The 21106-nt window shown below is 36.9% G+C and overlaps 1 protein-coding gene across 1 annotated transcript in view; it reads right to left on the bottom strand.

The window, feature by feature from the left end:
• USP25 (ubiquitin specific peptidase 25) overlaps positions 1-15043 on the bottom strand; it is a 158211-nt gene extending 143168 nt beyond the window's left edge. Inside the window, exons 1-5 of the mRNA XM_008572152.1 lie at positions 14941-15043; positions 14544-14684; positions 9884-9934; positions 8485-8580; positions 208-281 (exon numbers count right to left, since the gene is read on the bottom strand). Coding sequence (XP_008570374.1) covers positions 208-281; positions 8485-8580; positions 9884-9934; positions 14544-14684; positions 14941-15043 — 465 coding nt within the window. The remainder of the gene's footprint in view (positions 1-207; positions 282-8484; positions 8581-9883; positions 9935-14543; positions 14685-14940) is intronic.
• Positions 15044-21106: the final 6063 nt, after the last annotated feature.

Below are 21106 nucleotides of genomic sequence, written 5' to 3'. Positions count from 1 at the left end.
CCCCGCGCGGGCCTGTTGCTCCCCGGGTGGGGCGAGGGCGCGCCTGGCGGGCTAGCCCCGGAGCCGCCCCTGCGGCAGGTTGCGTGATTCCTCCTCAGGGCTCCGCGAAGCTCCAAGGCCAGGCGGGAGTGCAGCGTTCCTCCTTGCGCTCAGAACTTGGATCGCTCGCTTTCCCAAGGCATCCAAGACAAACATTTCCCTCCCTACCCGTAACGTCCCAAAACCATGCAGGGTCCCGAACTCCGGCTTCTTTCTGTCACCCGTCCCCTCCTCTTGCCTTTCTAGGAATTTCACGAGCAAAAAGTTTGCCCGTAGGTAAAAGTCAAGTAAGCAAAGGGCTGTCAGAAGTCCTTTTTTCCTTAACAAATTACATAAATAAATATTCACATCTTCCAGCTCCTTCATTCATTCCAGTGTGTTTCAGTCACTGCCAGGCTCTGCTAGGAGAAATAAGGTTTATTTCCCGAAGATTTAACATAAATGTAGTAGGGTCTATACAGCAAACAACATTACAAAATTATCATTGCCTAGATGATACGTAATTGTAATATCCCAGTTGCCAAATTAAGCAAATTAACTACCATGCATGGAATACTTGACTATATATGGAATTGTAAGGAAAACCTAACACTGCGAAAGCAATATCCAGCAAAAAAAAATGTCTTGAGTTCCAGGAGCTAACTTGGAGACAGAGGTGAGGGTGCGACTGTAGGAAGGCAGGAATAATCAATCAGTGAATGTTTTCACAAATAAATACATATGCAAACCAGGTATAATTTTTAATTCAATGACAAGGAAAGCAAGCTTGATCACTGAAATATCTGGTTTTATTTAATAATCATGGATCTTAGTAACTCAAGGCTTTCTAACAATTCTGTGCACTTCACAACTCATCTTTGATCTGCACATTGCATGTCTTCAACCACCTTTTGTGATCTTTCCCTTGAATCTTTATACAGTATTTATTTGTTCATTTGATTTTGACAAATTAGAAATTTTATTTTATTGCTTTACTACATCATTGCCAGAAGAATTTGAAAAGTGGTGATTGGCAACACAGAATTTTAGAAACAATACAACAATTCTGATGCAATGCATAAATTTTTATGAGAACACTGAGACCCACAGAGGGTGACCTGTCAAAGAAAGCATATTAGAGCCCATTTTTCCTTATTTATAGACCAAAGTTTCTTCTTTTCCTCATTTATAGACCAGCTTCATGTTTCTTCATATTACAGATTTTTTTAAACATCAGGTTTATAGGTTTGAATTTAAGAAAGTTAAATTTAACATAAAAATCTAGTACTGTGGTTTAAAAAGAAGACATTGCCAGGTAGTAAAGTTTAATTTCAAGAATTTGGCAATACAATGTTCCAGGAGAAAATTATCTTAATAATGCTTACTAGATAACCATCAAATAAAGCTCTTTATAGGGTAAGGATATTTGCCCACTGGAATTATTTATTTCCAGCTTACTTCTGATGGTTTCTTACTCAACATTTAAAATATATATATATATATCATTATATAATTATTGTATTGTAGAAGTTTGAGAAGAAAATTTCAATTTTCCTTTTAGGCATTCATTTTTAAAAAGCTTATGATTAGAGTGAATAATTGGATGATGAAAACTGAGAAATTGGGAAATTGAGATAAATTGGCACATAAGACCCGTTGCCAGGACTTCTTAACTCATTTTCAAAATTTAACCCTATATCAATTTTGCTCTTCATTAGTCAGCTTTAATATGCATGGTTGTTGGAATTATATATCCTCAGAATATAATTTAGTAACTCTAAAACTGTTGAATTACAATGTTTTGTTAGCACAGGTAAAAATATAAAGTGATACATTTCATATAAAATGAGAAACTTAGTTTTTAACCCTACTATGGTTTGAATGTGTCACTAAAAGGCATGTGGTGTAAACTTAATCTCTAATGCAACAGTGTTGGGAGATGGGACCTAATGAGAGGTGATTAGGTCATGAGGGTTCTGCCCTCATGCATTAATTAATGCCATTATCATGATAATACATTTATCATCGCAAGAGTGGGTTTCCTGTAAAAGGGTGAGTTTTGCCCTCTTTTGGCCTCTGTCTCTCTCTCTCCCTATTTCCCTCCCTTTCTTTGCCCTTCCACCATGGGATGATCAGGTGCCAGCCCCTCGATCTTGGACTTCCCAGCCTCCAGAACCATATGCCAACAAATTCCTGTTCATTATAAATCACCTAGTTTCAGGTATTCTGTTATAGCAGCATAAAACACTCTAAGACAAACCCCCAAACCAATTTTTCTATTTTGGGTCAAAATGATATTTCTAACAATATTTTCCATTGTGTTTTGTATATAACCAACAAAATTGGCATTCTTCTGTCTTGACTGTTCATTACTCTTTGTTTAGAAAAGGTTTGAAAATCAATTTCTGAACACCCAAAGTCTACTACGTTGCCTAAACACATTTGTAAGACATCAGTAAGGGAGAAACATTCAATTCACAGTGTAGATTTGAATAATTTCCATGACAAAAGAGTGGTCTGAAATGTGTTCCAATAAAGATCAGAATTATTTTCCTCTATTAGGTGCATTTATATTGCAGGATAATTTTATTTCCATGAATAAGGAAATAAAAAGCAATTATTCAAACAGGAGGGTTCTATGCTGTCACAATGCTATTTTTCAGCACTAGGTTGTTCACAGATTAGAACCTGTAAGAGTACTATCTGCCTAACACATGCACAATAAAATACATATTGAATTAAATGGACAACCATGAAGAAGAGAAAACAAGTTTGTTTATGTGTTTACAGTGCATGTCGAACTCTAATTTCTCATTCCAAGTGGATAGCTTTGTGGTCCTGGCAGCCCAGCTATATTGTTCTATATAGCAAAGCATGTCATTATTAGTATCTCCAGCTGTCAATAGCACCTCACACTCTGAGGGTCTCCAGGTGTGGCTTCTTTGGTATTATGTCAGTTTACTCAGGCTGCCATAACAAAATACCACAGACTAGTTATCTTCAACAACAAATTTATTTTTTCACAGGTCTGGAGGCTGGAAGTCCAAGAGCAAGGAGCTGGCGGGGTTGGTTTCCCCTGTATTCTCTCTCCTTGGCTTGCAGATTGGCCACCCTCTTGCTACCTCTTCCCTTGGTCTATTCATGTACCTGTGTTCCCATTGTCTTCTTCTAAAGACACCAGTCATATTGGATTATGAACCAAACCTACCTGAACAGCCTTATTTTAACTTAATTACATTGTTAAAGACGTTATTTCAGAATAGGACTACATTTCTGAGGTTCTGGTGGTTAACACTTCAATGTATGAATTTTATGGGGACATAATTCTGCCCATAACAGTCATATTTAATCTACTTCACTTGATCCTACATGTCATACCTTTGTGCCATCAAATATCTTTTTTCTTGCCCCATCCCATAACCTCTTAGATTAGTAACAGGTATGTTAACACATTAAAGGATAGTACCTTTACACATTTTCCACCAATATTGACACTTCCAAAAGGAATAGTTTTGTGGGAAAAGGGTTCTGTGAATTGCAAAAGGAAACTAGTCTAATGTGAACTATCACTTTGCAAGGTTTACTTAGAAAGCAAGGCATACTTATCAGCTGAGAGCCAGCACAAAAGTAGATATTTCTTGCCTTAATCCCTTGCTTTCCCTTACCTTCGACAAGCCCAAAGTCATACTCTCACACTAAAGATGGCTTAGAAGCTTCAGACGCTTTCTCATTTCTTTTCTTTCTTCCATTCACACTATATTCAAAAATTAAAGTCTCCCCTTCTATGCTGGTAGGAATCATTTTCCTAAAATTATCCTACAATACATATGGGTAGAAAAAACCACATGCAGTCATGCACTGCATAATGACGTTTTGGCCAACAACGGACTGAATATATGATGGTGGCTATACCATATAGCCTAGGTGTGTAGTAGGCTATTCCAGCTGGGTTTGTGCAGGTACACTATGATGATGGTACAATGATGAAATCGCCTAATGACGCATTTCTCAGAACAAATCCGCATCATTAAGTGATGCGTGTCTATACTAGAAAGTTACTAATGTCATTTTCTGAGATCTCTTTCTCCCATATTCAGAGCACGTGATCCTTACCTATATACAACCCCTGAAGAACAACCCAGTGACTGCTAGTTCTGTGACCTTGGACAAGTTCCTTAAGCCTTCTGCATAATCCTTGCCCATTTGCTGTCAGATTCGTTCCTTGAGCTTCTACTGTTCTGCTCTGAATCACAGAAAGGACTGTCCCTGCAGGTCCCATGCTTTCAGTTCAGCTGGTTTCAGAATGGTTTTGGCCAATGGGAGGCATATGTGTGGTACTGAAGGGCAGGAGAAAGGGAAAGGCCAGACTATTTCTCTTTTTCCTCCACCTCTCACCAGACAAGCCTTTCTTGGTTCCAGGTTCTCTATCTAAGGCAGGTCCTTGAGATCTAGAAATGCTGCATCCTCCTTTTTTCCCTTTAAATTAAGGGTGGTAATTATTTCCTGCTTTTGCTAAATTCTGGCTTAACTCACTGTCTTTGTATGGCTTTTCAACTCTCCCATTACCTGCATAACCAGTTCTTTGGATTAAGTACTATCTTCTGTTTTAATAACAGAGAGTATTCTGTTATTCTGACATGACCCTTACTGACCTATCTTCTGTGCTTCAGTTCCATCATCATTAAAATGAAAATAGTAATATAAGATTATTTTGATGACTAAGTGATTTAGTACATCTAAGTGCCTAGAACACTCTAAGGCACAATGTGAGTTCATGATAAATGTGCACAAGATCTCACTATTATTACTTAGGGCTTCCTCGTGACCTATCTGTTGAGATATTAAAACCATTAAATGAGCACCAAGAATTATTCAGCTGGGATTAAATATTCTGAGTCCAGGAAAACAAGACAAGAAGCAGGGTTAAGTGAGGTCAGGTCAAAAACCTGCCAGTTGAAGAAGATCTGTTCCACTGACATTTTTGTAAGAGTTTAATTTATCAGATCATGTACGAAAGAACTTGTTTAGTAATTCCTAGGCAGGCTACTTTAGCGTCAGACTCTTGGTGATTATTTATTCACTCTTAGATAGTAGAAGAAACACAAAGTTCAGGCATAAGCATCTTTAATTTAAAGAAAATGCACACTAGAGATGTGGAGAATAGGAAAGTTATTTTGGAGCACACCATGCTATTCTCCAGTAGAAACAAAAGAAAAAAACTTAAATATTAGACAGAAATGCTGCTCATTTTTGGATTCTGCACAATAATGTTTACACTGCGTGGATGCTCATTAAATGTAATTAAAATGAATTTATAAATAAAAATAAAAACTTAAAAATCTCCTTTCCTACTTTGTACGCTTTCAGAAAACATTTTTAGGGCCGGCCCGGTGGCGCACTGGATAGTGCGCCGCTTGGGAAGCGCGGCGGCGCTCCCGTCCGAGGGTTCGGATCCCACATACAGACCGGTTCCCGCTCACTGGCTGAGCGAGGCGCGGGAGCAACGCCGAGGCTTGCGATCCCGTTGCCGGTCCCCGGTCCGGTACGGGGGCAACACTGAGGGTTGTGATCCGTTGCCGGACACGGAAAAAAGACAAAAGACAAAAAAAAAAAAGAAAACATTTTTATTATATTCAGTATATCTAATGTCATCTTATGAAATGAGATATACGTATAATAATCTACTACTGTTTCAGTTTATTATTTCAGTCTGTTTTTTCATCAGGAACAACACGTGGATTTTTTTGTTACAATTAGTTGGGTGGTTCTATTCTAATCTACCATGGCTTTCAGTTTGAACTGTCATATTATAAACACCCATAATTATACAGAAATACTGACTGGGAATAAATCCTGTATAAACGAAGATAGAACAGCGTATTTTAAAATTTGGTCTTGTGAGTTTCAACTTCAGAACTTTTCCTCTAAGATTGGCCTTACTGTCAGGTGAGTTGGGATGGTTATTCTAGGCCTTCTGTTTTGAGGTGGGTATGGGAAACAGTCTGTGATAACTTTAAAGCCAGCTACTATTTTTCGTACACTTGGTATGTGCCAGAACCTGCGCTAAGCACTTTACAGTTATTAGTTAATTGTTTTTACAATCCTTCTAAGTTGGAATTGCATATTATACTCTTTTTTGCAGAGGAAGAAGCTGTGGCTTATAGTTTAAGTAAATTGCCCAAGGGCACACAACCAAAACCTGTTACACAAGTTGGAACCTTGGGTAGGTGATTTGTGTCACTTAAAGCTTCTCTATTTAAACCCCCTACACTGTAGGCCAGCCATTCTCAAAGTGTGATTGATGGATTCATGGAAGTCAAAACCCTTTCAGGAAGTTGGCAAGATGCAACCTTTTCCAATTATATGTCTGTGTGAGGCCACATTTTCTTCATATACTTCAACCCAAATAACATGGCAGCAGATTGAAAGCAGAGGCAGATTAGAGAATTACATTGTCTTCTGCTAAACTAGACATTGGAGATTTGCAAAAATGTAAAATACCAAAGTTTTACTCCTCACTTTCTTTTGTTGTTTGGGAAAATATTGTTATTTTTCATAAAATTATTATTTATATTAAAATGTAATGGGTTTTGTTACTTGTAAATGAAATAAATAAGCCTTTTTAAAAATGTTCAGTTTTAACTTCTAAAACAATAAATAATAATAGATAAAACCTACAAACATAAAATCTCACTAGGGTGCTCAATAATTTTTAAGAGTGTAAAGCAGTCTTAGTACCTAAAAATTTGAAACCCACTGCTATAGACTTCCACTGTCATCAGACATTTTGCAAGAACTAGAAATAAAACTGATCTGACAGCTCTTTATGTCTCTCGGGTGTCATATATCACTATTGTGATCCTTCAGTAAATTGGGATAGAAATAAATGGAATTAAGATTTCTTCCATATCCAACTACCATTCAGAAGCTAGTTAAGCTCTAGGTTTAGAAATGATCATGTGGAACTTTATCTTATAGAAAAGGAGAGTCTGAGAAACGTGAATGTGAAAAACTAAATCAGAGGATGTTATTTCGTCTTCTCTGTTTTTGAGAGGATCGAAGATGAATTATTTGAAAGTACTCTGAAACGGTAAAGGACAATTCAAATGTATGATATAGCTATGATTTATTGCAATATTTTAGTAGTTGTAACTGTGGCAGTAAAGAATTGACTTTGATAGATAACCATAGTGCTATTTAATAAATATAATTTTATTGCACTAATATATTAAATAATATAGGTAATTTATTTTTCCATCTTCAAAGTGTAATGATCTTTTTACAAAGTGTAAAATGTAAAATGCTGACATTTTTCACACGGCATCCTAGGATTAACTTCCAAAAACAAAAACATACATGTGAGTTTCATTGGCATTCAAAAGGTATAATTTTGCCAAATAAACAGGAATTTCGTCTACAGCTTGTATATGACAAATCCACTTAAGACAAACCCATGGTTTGTTCCTATTGGCTCTTTTGAATTTTAGTACCATGGACAAAGATTAAAAAAACAAAGATTTCTACCACTAAGGAGCCTACAGGCTGGTGGGAAGTCAACTATAGAAACAATGTCATAATGTACAAAGTGATGAGGAAACAAGGAATAGAGAATGCCTAACTCTGCCTAGATCGTGCTAACTCTGCCTAGAACTTGCTCTGACATGGTTCCCAATCTGGTGGAGAGTCAGGAATATAGACAATGGAATATGAGTCATTAATAAGCAAATTTATTCACAAATTACTAGAATTCAGAGGAGGGAGAAATGGATCCAGTCAGGAAAATAAAGCAAGATTTCACAGAGAGAGTGATGTCTGATATAACCCTTGATAAAGAAAGAATGAAATAGAAGTAGTGGACAGCTAGGGCCTTATGTCCCAACCTGCTGAATGAAGGTACTAAAACCTTGGCTTCACAGAAGCTTGAAGTAAATGATCATGAACCTATAACCAGTTACATGCATGTGATGAGCAGGAAGTCCTTAGCCAGAGTTTCTAGGGAACAGGAGACATTGGGGAAAAAAAAAACCCCAAACCTTGAGAATGACAATCCCACTTCCTGAATAAGTGGAATACTTAAATGGAATTATCCACAGCTGTGCATACAAAAGACAACCTCTCATACAAATGACAACCTCTGGAAACTCACAAAGTCTCCACAACCATTTTGTGTCATCTCCTTCTATATGTAACCATTGCCAAAAGTGACCCTTTACTTGGTCGTTAAACAATCTTACTATGATATTCTGGATATATCTGCCTTTGTTTCAAGCCTTTCTCAAAACTCATATCTGCTGCATGTTTTCTTTCAACAATACCATTAAACTCAGCCTTTTTCTAGAAGATGCCAACACTCTGTAATGGATGTATCAGGAGTTGTGTTACTGGGTAGGACAGCCCACTATCTGAACCCTGTGTTTGGCCAATTGGCATTATTTGACTCTTGGTGAGAGATGGAGCTCCACTTACTGCCATAGAAATCAAAAATGCCAGATACTTGCTCTCTCATATCCATAAAATGAATTCTGCTAATCAAATGCTCCCCCAGGCCCACTAAATCTTTAGCTAAGGAGGCAAAGGAAAAAAGACAATTTAGAATTCATTCTGATGGAGTGGTGGGTCTGCGTGGGAGTGCGGTGGTGCTGAGGGTTTCACCACTGGTACCTAGTACCCAGCCAAGGATGTAGCAACACACATCACTGGCTGCTCAAGGTCATCTCTTTGGCTGGAATTCTAATTTCCTACCTATTTTCAAAGCTGGATTCTTCATCCTTCCTTTAGTTGTCAGCTGCCAGGTGGGCTTCCAAAATATTTCTTTTTTAATGGCAGAATTGATTTCTATCATTTACATCAATGAAACTTGACTGGCCCAGTTTTTCCTAAATAACTGAATCTATCATGCAATTGCATCTTGTAGGACTTCTAACTGGACAATTTCTGCAGGAAATGCATTTTAAGAATGTCCTAACAGTTTCAAAGTGACAGTAGATGGCACCCCAAAGGAAGAATGTCTTTATGATTGATTAGAAGGAAAATACATTAATTTGAGTAGCTCACATGGATCCCCAGACACGAGGGGATAAACTTTCCCCAGATTATGCAATGCTAAAACTTGCTAGATATAACCAAAACGTGGCTGGTTAATTAATACAACTTGTTCTCTAGTTGGGATCAGTTAGAGGGAGGAATAATATTAAGAAGTTGGAAGATCAGTCTGTTAGCAGAAGGATTGAACATCAAAAGAACCAGGGCACTATAAAAAGAATTTCATTCATTACTTTATTTATTCAAAGAACATTTGAGCAATGTTTATGTGCCAACTGAAGAGAGACACAAACAGAATCAACGGAAACCCAGCATTCAAGCTGTGTACAATACGGGTTGGCCTTGAGAGTGGAAGGGAGGGGATCTGAATTGCAGTGCTGTGTTCAAAAGAAGAAAATGGTGGACACCAGATCTTCATGGATGCTCTGCACACCTGAACCAGTGCATCTTGCTGAGGACACAGTAATGGGAACCATGGAACTGCCCAACATCTATCACTATAGAGACAGGGAACTTCTCTGTAATGTAATGTGATTTCCATATCCAACAACCACACATCCCCCAGGCTTATAGTCTTAGCTTTGGATTTCACTGTGTGCCTTGCAGGTATCTAGAGGTCAATAAACTCATTATTATAACCTTCAAAAAACAAAAGTTGGTGAGAGTATCATATTGTTGGTGCTTACTGACATTTGGCCAGGAAAAATCAAAAGTGAAAAATTTTAATGACCTCGCAATCCTGTAATGTTGAAATGTATTTACAAAACCTTACCTTACTATAATGTAAGGTAGTAGGTGAATGGCAGTTATACTTCTGCATTACCTTTGTCAACAGGAAGCCTAAGTTCCTCCTCCCCACCATGTACTTCTCTAGCTAGGGGGATAAAAGTTATATTCTCATGTGAACATCCCCTAAGAGAAGGCAGTAAGTGCCAAATGAGAGTTATAGCTTATACAGATTCAAGGGCCTCAGCCAGATCCTAGAAATTCTGATTCCACAGAGCTGGTTCCCCAGCATCTGTGTAGATTTTATAACAAATAATACGTGCATAAGAAGACAAATTTTTAAATTTCAAAAAGATATACAAATAAAAATATTTATTTCATTCAATACCCTTGGTTTCTTCCCTTGGGGCAATTATTCTTACAAATTTATTATCTGTCCTTGGAGATACAATCTGTGCATACACAAATATATAGAAAACAGAGAAAAAAGATAGTATCATATACACTGCATCCTTTACCTTGCTTTTTTTCATTTAATAACATATATTGAGATCATTTCATGTCCGTAAAAATGCTCTCAAAAATATTTTAATAGTTTGAAGGCACTGGTACAAATCTTCAACGTCTATTAGGCTCTTCCAATATAGTACAGGAAGCTCTGTGCTACAACCAGACTGCTTTCAAAAGATCCCATCTAATGCACATTCTCTTTATCCATAAATACCAACTCAAATTTACTTACCATCCTAAGTTTACATATTTTTTTGGCACTTAAAATACAGTTTTTATGGGACTACCTAGTACATCAGGACCTCTGTCCTAATCAACTAAACCTAAGGATCTAGGAAATAACCATCCCTCATAAAACTTTAGCCTTCCTATTACTTCCACTTTTCATATTTTTCATGCATAGAGTTAACAGAGTTGCAAAGAGTTTTTCTGTTTTTTTGTTTTGCAAATATACATATTCTAAAGACTCTATATGCTTCTTAAGGGAAAGGTATTAATCTGTTATCTAAGATAAACAAAAGAAAAAAAAAGCAGACTTATATACCAATGGTTAAGAATTTGAATTTGAATTTGAAAACGTTGTTAGTTACTTCTTAAAATTTTGATTTTATACAAGAGCTAAACAAAAGTTTAAGAACAGTTATTTTATTCTTCCAACTAGTTTTATTGCCTGTTCAACTTGGACCAATATTAATCTGGAAATTATTTTATATTGAATAGACTGAAAATGATTAAACACACACACACACAAGCACACACCAGAAGACTTATAACTGAGACTTCTCAAAGTTTGGTTATAAACATGGAAACAGTAAACTAGTTTCCATCTTACTTTAGTTAGAATTTACCCAGCACAGGCACCTGGTCGTTTAAATATTAATTAATGTGTTTAAATATTAAATAGAAAACCTCTCTGATACTAGACATGCACTAAAACTAATTGGAATGTTCCTGAGTTTCAATATTGCTATTCTCTTTGGAAATAACCAAGAAAAGAAAACTTAATGACAAAAAATTGCACTTAGGGATGTCCTCAAAGCCAGAAATAAGATATATAAACTGAATATTAATATTTAAAAGTCTAGAGAATTTTACATACTTTTATTTCTGAACTCAACTAAATAAAACTCTATAGTGCAATTCCTCATTTTTGAACTAAGTGCTTGTGAAATGCAAGTAAAATGCACATACTTGGGTAATTCTGTCTACTCTTTTTGAAGGTGAAGATTGCTTGGATTTTTTGATTTTGATATTTTGGTCTTGGCTGTCACAATTTTGCATTTGAAAAAAATATCCTCATTGGATTCCCAAAGTTTAGTATTTGCCTTTTATATTTTAGATAATCAATACAAACAGTTGCTCATTTTTCCACATTTTAATTTTTTTTAACTAATTCTTTTCTCATGGTAATAAACAATTTTTTTCTCTTTCCTTTCCATCTAGAATGTATATCCAGCCAGTGCCCCAAATTTATCATAATGTGAGTCATAGGATGAATATGAATAAATCACAGTTCTAGAAATAGAATTTTCCTGTTTTGGCATAATTCAAAAAGAACTTTAACAATCTCAAAGTTTTAATTCAAGACTATGCTAATTCCAGAGTATGAGTGATCTGGTCTGCATTTATTTATTGCTCTAACATTCAGACTTTTCTCATTTTTTAAAGGTAGTGATAATCTTTCACAATATTCTTGTGCTGTGATGCATTCCATTTTATTGATATATGTTTAAACATAAATTTAGGTCCTATTTTTCAGTGTGGGAATTAATTTAAGAATCTTTCTTATTGCCTATCAAAATTTTCAGGCATGTTAACCATATTTTTTAAGTTTAAATTGATTTTTGTAACATGGGGAAATATTGCTTCTGTTTGATACAACATTGGAAATGATGATTAATGACACTTCTACAAGACAATTACCAGCTAAGTATCACGTGTTACATAAACACCAATATTGTAAACACTCTGAAAGTGGGGAGGTAAGTTGCTTTTCTTTATAAGTAGAAACTATAGCTGAGGATGTATGAAATTATTTTTAATTAAGAACACTTCTGATGGTCAACAAAGCACAGATTCTTTAAAATGAAAATTGAGAAAAAAAAAAAAGAGAGATTCATTCCCAGTTTTTATTGAAACTTTAGACAGCTACCTCAGACTTTGTAAAGTAATTGAAAAATCACACCTTCATCCTTTATTATTGCAATACACAATTAATACTAGTTCTGACTAAACTATTAATGCTACATGCTTACCCAAGATCCTTTAAAATTGAATACAGGAATTTAAAAAAAAAAAAAATCCACAACATACTAACCCTTCTCAAGCAGAATCATGCCTTTACATATTGGTCACCTACACTGTTTTTTTTTTTTTTTTTTCATGGGAGCCTGTTGTCATTTAAGTTTGGAAATGACCATTCAAATAATTATCCATCCAAAGATTCAAAGTATATTTACTTTCATCAGGCATTGGTTGAGGTTCAAAAATAATAAACAGTAAATTTTTTAAAAAGGAGAAAAGGAAACAGTCCTTGCTGTCAAAAAGCATACTGTCTACTAGAGATAAAACAGATATATATCCTAGTGATACAAGTGAAATGAGTATGTACAGGTTAGCAAACACAGATGTGATCAATTTTAATAGGCAAGGTCAGTAAAGCCTTTATAGTGGCGGTAACTTGCATTTCTCAAACTGAATATAAGTGCTCCCCAGGTGAATGGAGAGAACAGCACAAGTGAAGGCACAGAAGATTGAAGCATCATATGCTTCTAGGACCCTTAAGACTGTTGGTTGGTATCATCAGGGCATGGTGGGGGTAAGGAGAAGATAGCAGGAGCTAGAGCTGGGAGGGCTGGGAGAGGCCAGATACCAGAGCCTTGCACCTCGCTGAGAAGGTTGAACTTGTAAGACTTTATGTTGTCTGTCATTTGTTTTCCATGTTTATAAAACTACTTTTAGAATTAGAGCTCCTTTTCCTAACAAATATCGCATGGAAATCCAATATATAAGAAATGTGTAAGTGGTACCTCTCTGATTGAAGTCAGTGTTAGATGCCTAGAGTCACTAGTGAAACAAAGACCCATTTCAAATGCTTGCCACATACATACACATATCCGAAGAGCAGGCACCTTGCCTTTTGAATGTTGAGGACGCCATGTTCACTCAGCCCTTTGCCACCAGGACAAAGGCTTTCATCCTTAGCTCTATAAAAAAAAATATGAAAAAGCACCAACACCAGAGGAGAATGTAGCAGTGTAGGGCAACTTATTAACAATACACAAACCTATCCCTGCATACAAGAAATCTGCATTTGTTGGACAGAGTCCTGAGAGTGGGGTTAGATGGAGTGGATAATGAAACCTGCTAGGAGATGCATTACTCTTTTTTGAACTCTCCAGTTTATGCTGTGCTTACGTTATTTGAGTTTGGGATTAGAGTTGACACTGATAACAATACTGCAGTTTGTTAGATACTAAGTGAAAGAAGAAAGGAGGAAAGAAAGGAAAAGGGGCAAAAGCTATTTAGATTGAGAAGAGAGTGTCTGGGAAAGAAAGACGTGAAAAATCCTCATGTCTAATGAGGATTTTGCTTAAGTTTCTGCCCTGTGGTATGTGATGTGGCACATTCTCCCTCTCTCTGCAAAATATTCAGTAAACCATCCATTTCTTATTACTACTTGGCAGAATTTTGAGTGCTTTGTGGGAGAGTCCACAAAGTGCCAGAGACAGTCTCCAAGTGGGTGAGGAGCCAGGGTTGAGGTTGGCCCAGAAATTTCCATGAGTGAGTTCTATAAGGACAAGTGATTTACAGTTTATCCTGAAACCCACCTCTCCCTCCCACATTTATTTAAAAGATGCATGTTACCTTAAGTCACTGTTAGGATTGTGATATCAATTAGGGTTATAAGAGCATCTGATCCTCAACTTTCCCTGCTACTTGGACTTCATCCCTCCACCTGCCTGTCTCTAACTACTGTTACTAAATTAATATCAAGTGTTTGGACAACTGTGAAGGGACCAGGGGTCATTTTGAACATCAGCTCCCTAGATCCTATTCAGCTTTAAATTCACTGTACCAAAAACTGATTAGAATAATAACTATTAGACATAAGTTCATATTTCCTCTCACCAGAAAAGTTCCAGCTTCTTAATTTACTCTGTGCTCAAAGTATCAGATGTTAGACTTAAGACAAAGGATGAAGCAGCCACAAAAGGAGAGAGAATGGTCAGAAAGGCTCAGCTCACCTGCTGGGACCTCATCTTCAGAGTATGCATTTAGTGTTCCTCTTGCTCTCATCCCTTTGATGAAAGGGAATGTGAAGAGGTTTTGGGAATTTTTATTTTTGTTTTTGACAGGTGCATAAAAACAAGATCCAATTCGTATGTCTGAAGAAGAAAGAACAAGTCAATTACTCATATATGGGGTCAACATAGTGGTTAAGTACCCAGACTAAAAAGCAAAACTTTTCAAACATGAATGAATATATACACATCACATGGGAATCTTGTAAATACTTAAATTCTGATTGAGTTGAACTAGGGTACTGGCAGAGGGTCTGCATTTCTAACAACATCACCAGTGATACAATTCTGCTTGTGCATGGATTCTATTTCAAGTAGCAAAATTCTAGAGTGTAATTACCTGGATTCAAGTCCTGGTTCTTGACTCTACCTAGCTGGGTGACCTTGGGTAATTTAATATCCATGTGCCTCAGTTTCCTCATCTGTAAAATGCCTACGTCCATGGGTTATTGTGAGAGTTAGTAGAGATAATACATAACAGCACTGAGAAGAGTGTCTGTAGGTGCTCAATAAATATCTGCTGAATGAATTACCTAGCAGGACAGGAGGGAAAAAGGTTTGTGCTTTTGAACCAACTTTTTTATGTCTCCCCAAAGGATTCATCTGCCCCTCGGCTTCTAACTTGGCACAACTGGTTGTCTTGAATCAATTCTGTAGACTCTTAATTAAGACACAAGAGCACAAAATGGAAAGCTTCTGCAGAAGATAAGGAAGAGTCTTTTTTGTTTCCACCTAAAGGTGGGGAATGATTGGATTTATATTTAAGAAAGTAACTCAGAGCAGATAGAACACAGATAGTAGGAACCAAGCAAAACTAGGGGTGGGGAGAGAAGTGTACAGAGTATTGTAATAGTCCAGGGAAGAGATGTTTTAAAACCTGAGACTAGGACAGTGGAGAGGGTTGGGAAGGGGGGATGATACAAGCATGATTAAGGAGGTTGACTTGGTAAGACATAGCATTAATTAATGGACACGTGTTCAGGGAAAAGTATGAGGCAATCTCCCAGTTTTTTAGCTTGGGTAAGAAGATAGAAATTGGGGACCATTTGTAGAGGTAGAAAATAAAGCAGTGGGAAAAATAATAATAAAGGGGACGAATAAAGTGGAAGGGGAATAAGATGGTAATGAGACAAATTGTGGGCATTTTAAAAGTGGCTGTGGAGATAAATACCCGTTAGCAATTAGAAGCTCGCATATGGAGCTGACACATATATGTTGATGATAAAAATTTAGAAGTCATCAGTATTTGTTTATTAAGGCCCTGGAAATGAATGAGTCCATTTGAGATAGTATGAGCTGTAAGAAGAATTGGACACAACTTGGAGGCCATAAAGGAGATTTCGAAGGAATGATGGGAGAGGTAGGAATAAAGCCAAAAAGAGGTACAGCAGAAGGGAGGAGAATGCTTTAGCAATGAGGGAATGGTCAACAGGGCCAAATTCCACAAAACAGCTACACTTCTGGAAACCAGTTCTTCTCTCATGACTCATTGAATCTGTCAACACTACATAATTATTCTAATCTCTCATGGCCAAAGCCTAGTATCTTTGTTTGACTCATCCTGCTTCCTCATTCTGTATCGAAGGCACTAAGATTTCCCTCCCATTCTTTGATATCTATCCAGTTCTCTCTGAGCCCAGTTTCACACATTAGTCCAAATACTCCTAGATGACACATAAACTTCCTGTACATTACAGCTAGGCTCAACTTCCTGAAACACCTTTTTTCATTATGTTGTATTTATTCTCCTCAATACTTTACAAAAAAATTTTTTTAGCTTGGAAAATTTATTTTGTTTAGGAATATAAGCATCTGTGTACCTAATTAAACATCTATGTATTTAAGTAATATCTATGCCTCTGAGTATTAAGAAATGTCTGCAAATAAATAATAAACACCAAATTTAGGATGATGATTACCTCTGCTAAGGGTGGAAAAATTATGATAATGGAAAGAAGCACAGGGGATTTCAACTGTATGAGGGTACTTCAAAATGTTCATTGAAAGATTTGCATTATCTTTTAATTCTTTTTCCATGAACATCTTGAAGTACCATCGTATTAATGATGTTTGCTTCTTAAGCTAGATAGCAGGATCATGGATTTAAGTTTCTGGATATTTAAATAATATGAAAAACTATTTAAGAAATACTTTAGAATGACAGCACTCTGAAATTCAAGCGTTTAAGTTCTTTGCAATCTGTGATGCTGCTCCCTGCCACATCTTGTTTCCCTAAATTTCTTATCCTTTTCTGAGTCTCTCTCCTCTATGTTGTTCCATATTCTATTCTTGGTCTCTCTACTCTATATTGTTCAAAAAAGTATTTATCAAGTGCATTTGTTTGCCTGCCTTCTGTCATAGTGTTCCCTGCCAGGAATTCATCTGTACTCAGACAGGTACTCTCTAAAACCTTTGCAACCCTTTAAGCTCAGAAAACTTTGGGGCTGATTTTTATGGGATATGATGTCCCATTCTCTGAAATGTCATGAATGTGTGTGTGTGAGAGAGAGAGACATTCTTATCTATCACTTCCAAATCTATTTGCGTGATATTTTTCTTACTATATAGTTCAGGAGTTCTAAGCCTGATTGCATATTAAAATTATCTAGGGAGCTCTTCAAAAATATTGACACTTAGGTCCAAACTCAAATAGGCCCTGTGTGAAACAGGCCTGAATGACAGAATTTTTAAAAGGCTTCCAAGGTGATTCTAATACCACAGGTATAGCCTGGTCATGCCTAACAGGCAGGGGCCAACTCTCTTTAGCCATCTCTACACCAGCACAGTATTTCACATATACTCATATGATATGTGAGTTACAGGTATGTGAAATATATGAACACGAGCTTAAGTATCGACTATAATCAATGAAAGTAGAAAAAACTAATAATCTTAAGAAACTGCTGTACCATTCTTCTGATATTATAATATACAAAAAAAAAATCCACTTAGCAGCAACTTTTTTGCAGTGACTACTCAGCTCCTGGCTGAGACTCCCCAAAATTGATATCAAACTCAAAGTTCTGGCTACCTGTCCCCAGATAAAAATCAAACAAACAAAAGTCAAATGTTGGTGAAAATGGAAGTCAGCTTTTATTCAGGAATACTGGTGACCTGAGGAGAGATGTTAGGCTAACACATCTTTCCAGTAAACCTGAAGGAGAATGTCCAGGCTAAGTCATCTCAAAGACTCAGGTTTACTGAAGGATTTTAAAAGAGGAGGTTGAATGGCATGGAACATGGGAAATGAAAAGCAGGAGGGAGAGGCACATGAGCAGTGAGGGCTTCATGCTAGGTCTCAGGTGCAAAGTCTCACCAAGAATCCATCTGGTTTCTGCTCCCTTCCTTTTTTCAGGGTCTGGGTAAAGCCTGCAGCTTCAGGCTGGCTGGAGAACAAGTTTACATTCATGTAAATCATGTCATCTTGCTCCATAACCAAGGTCCAAAATCTCAAATAACCATGGGAAAAGAGTGAACTCAGAGAAATGCACGTCAAAAAAGAAACTGTCTTTTAAAAATTTTTTAGAGCCCCTGTGGTTTTAAGTCCCAACATGGCTTCAGTCCTGCTCACTCCAACAACTTGACCTTCAATACTTCACTGTCATGAATACTTGGAAGCAAGTTACCTAAATGCTCAAACATGAACAGCTGAACTGAAATCGACACTGACCAGAGTGACGCTAAATACTGGAATCCAAGGAGGCAAGGCCATAAATAAGAGCTCTTAGTTCCAATGTTTGACAACCGATCCTTCCTCCTAGGAAGGATCAAAGTAGCAGTAGACAAGTGTAAAGGATCCAGCATGAAGAACATAGGGCATTTAGCAAAAGAATGACAATACAAAGATGCTAAAAAATTGGCCAAGACACTATGTAACTAGTGGAAAAATGTGAAATCTTTTTCTAATTCGTCTAATTAAACCATAACTGTGTGTAACTTGTATGTCGCATTGTTCTTTAATGGCCAAATAGTATTTGAATGGCTAAAGCTGTTTCATCTATGATAGTTATATTAAAATTATATGCTTCTATTTGCAATAATCTTGAAAGCAAGAAGTAGATTATTATTTACATAATTAATGTTCCTTCAGAAAAAAGAATGTGTTTAATCCAATTCTTCAGAAGAAAAATAAGTACACATACTAGATAACTTTGAATGTCTCTTCTAACCCTTAGATTCTTTAACTAAATTATTTCTATTGACTTGTCTTCAAGCTCACTGATTCTTTCCATGGCCATACCAAGTCTACCAAGGAACCCACATCTCATCATTCTTCGTGTATTTCAGTGTTTTTGATTTCTTGCATTTCCTTTTGATTCTTAGATTTTTTTTCATTTCTCTGCGTATTATTCATCTGTTCATGCGCACCATTTACTTTTTCCGGTAGAACACTTAACGCATTAGTCATAATTCTTCTTAAATTCCCTGTCTTATAATTCCAAAGTCTCTGTCATATCTCAGTCTGGTTCTAATGCTTGCGTTCCTTCTTCAGACTGTTTTTTCTTGACTTTTTGCAGGCCTTGTAATTTTTTTTTGAAAGGTGAACATGATATATATTAGTAATAGGAACTAGGAATTAGAAAGGCCTTTAGTGTGGGGATTTATATTAATTTGGTTGTGTTTAGTGTTTGCTGAAGCTATAGGTGCTAGAAGCTTCAAATTCCTCTAGTGCTATTGTTTTTGTTTGCCCTCTGGCTTCCCTAAGTATGTTTCCTGAGAGAGAGTTTGTTCATTGCAGCTCTCAACAGGTGTAATTCACTGTAATGCTGGATGGAGCTCTGTTGGGGTGGTTTCTTAGAGACAAGGGGGAGCATGCTATAATATTTTGATTAAATTTAAGTGTTTTATTGGGTCTTGGACTGTGACCTCACAAGTGTTTCTCCAGTGGTACAGCTCCTCTCACCCACAGTCTTCTACTTCATTCCCTGCCTGCAATCGATTTCCTTGAAGCCCTTACTCCTGTTGACTACGTCCTCCCCTCACATCCCCATCCCCACCACTCTTTAAGTAAAACAGGAATTCTGAAGCGGGCGACAGGAGATGGAGTGGGAGGAGTTCTTCCCACCAGCTGGGATAAGGTTCTGGCAAAGCCCCAACTCTGGGAGAGTAGTTACTTCACAATGATTATTCCTCCCCTCCCCCTGCCAGAGCCACAGGAATGGAAGACTACAGCCCCTGAGAGTATCTCATTGTAAACTTAGTCCACTCAGTCTTCAGCCATTCCTCAATAATACCATTTAAGTTGTTAAGTAAATCGAAATGAGACAAGGTCTGCAGAATCCCCGAGCAGATAAAACCAGTCAGGCCTCATAATTGACTTAAGCCTTGCTTGATTTGCAAACATAAGTGAAACCTAACTTGAGCTGTTTCTTTTAAGTGCCCATATTAAAGAAAAACAGAACTTAAGCTCAACCATCAGAAGTAGCCAACAAACTTATATAACTAGGAAATTTCCAATGGGCTAGACCAAACAAGGCAATCATGCAACTGCAACCAATCAAATAGTTCCTTTTTTTTTTTTAACTTCCGTGTGAGTCCTATAAAAGCCTCCCCATAGCTTTCTCTTGTGGAGCTCCTGTACTGCTCCTGTACCCCATAAATATGTGCAATCAATATGTGGCCATTAAAAAAATAAGTAAATTCCTTTAAAAGAAAATCAGATTCTCAAATTAGATAGGAGAACCTGCCCCAACTAAATTTGAATCTTGGTCTTGCACACAACTTAGAGCTATTATAAAAGCAAGTGCCTAAGGCTAAAAAGGATAAAGATTAATAGGATAGAGATTGGATGTCTCCTCAGTCATTCACCTAAAATGTAACCCACAGACTCAATAAGACTGACTCCTGATAATAGGCAAATATGCTCCAAAACTCCTTTTTGGAGAAAACTTAACATCCTTTCTCTCAGCTTTAGAGATGTCTAAGTTCTTAAAATGTAGGCTTCAGGGAAATGACTCATAAGAAGGGAAAAAAAGAGAAACCTTTAAAAAATAAACTGGAAAATGAAAAAATCTTAATAGTCCTTTACAAAAATATTAATAAAAGGCTTTAGCCATCTGAACATGTAACTTTAACTGCCACCATTCAACACTGCCACACATCAATCTTCCACAGGAGCTTTGGGGAGGGCAAACATTCAACCTATATTAGGACCTGAGCAGACATTTCTCAAAAAAAGACATACAAATGGTTAACAGGCACATAAAAAATGCTCAACTTTATTAATCATAGGGAAATGCAAATTAAAACCACAACATATCATCTCACTCCGGTTGGAGTGGCTATTATCAACAAAACAGAAAATAACAAATGCTGGTGAGGTCGTGGAGAAAATGGGAACTCTCCAACATTGTGGGTGAGAATGTAATCTGTTACAGCCATTATGGAAAACAGTGTGCAGGTTCCTCAGAGAACTAAAAATAGATCTACCTTACAATCCAGTTATCCTATTACTGGGTTTATACCCAAAGGAAATGAAATCGACATATCAAAGAGACCCCTGCACT

The sequence above is a fragment of the Galeopterus variegatus genome, unplaced genomic scaffold (genome assembly GCF_000696425.1).
Source record: "Galeopterus variegatus unplaced genomic scaffold, G_variegatus-3.0.2 Scaffold758, whole genome shotgun sequence".
In the NCBI taxonomy this organism is placed as follows: domain Eukaryota; kingdom Metazoa; phylum Chordata; class Mammalia; order Dermoptera; family Cynocephalidae; genus Galeopterus; species Galeopterus variegatus.
The sequence above is the reverse complement of the archived record's forward strand: the minus strand, read 5'-3'. Positions and strand labels throughout refer to the sequence as shown.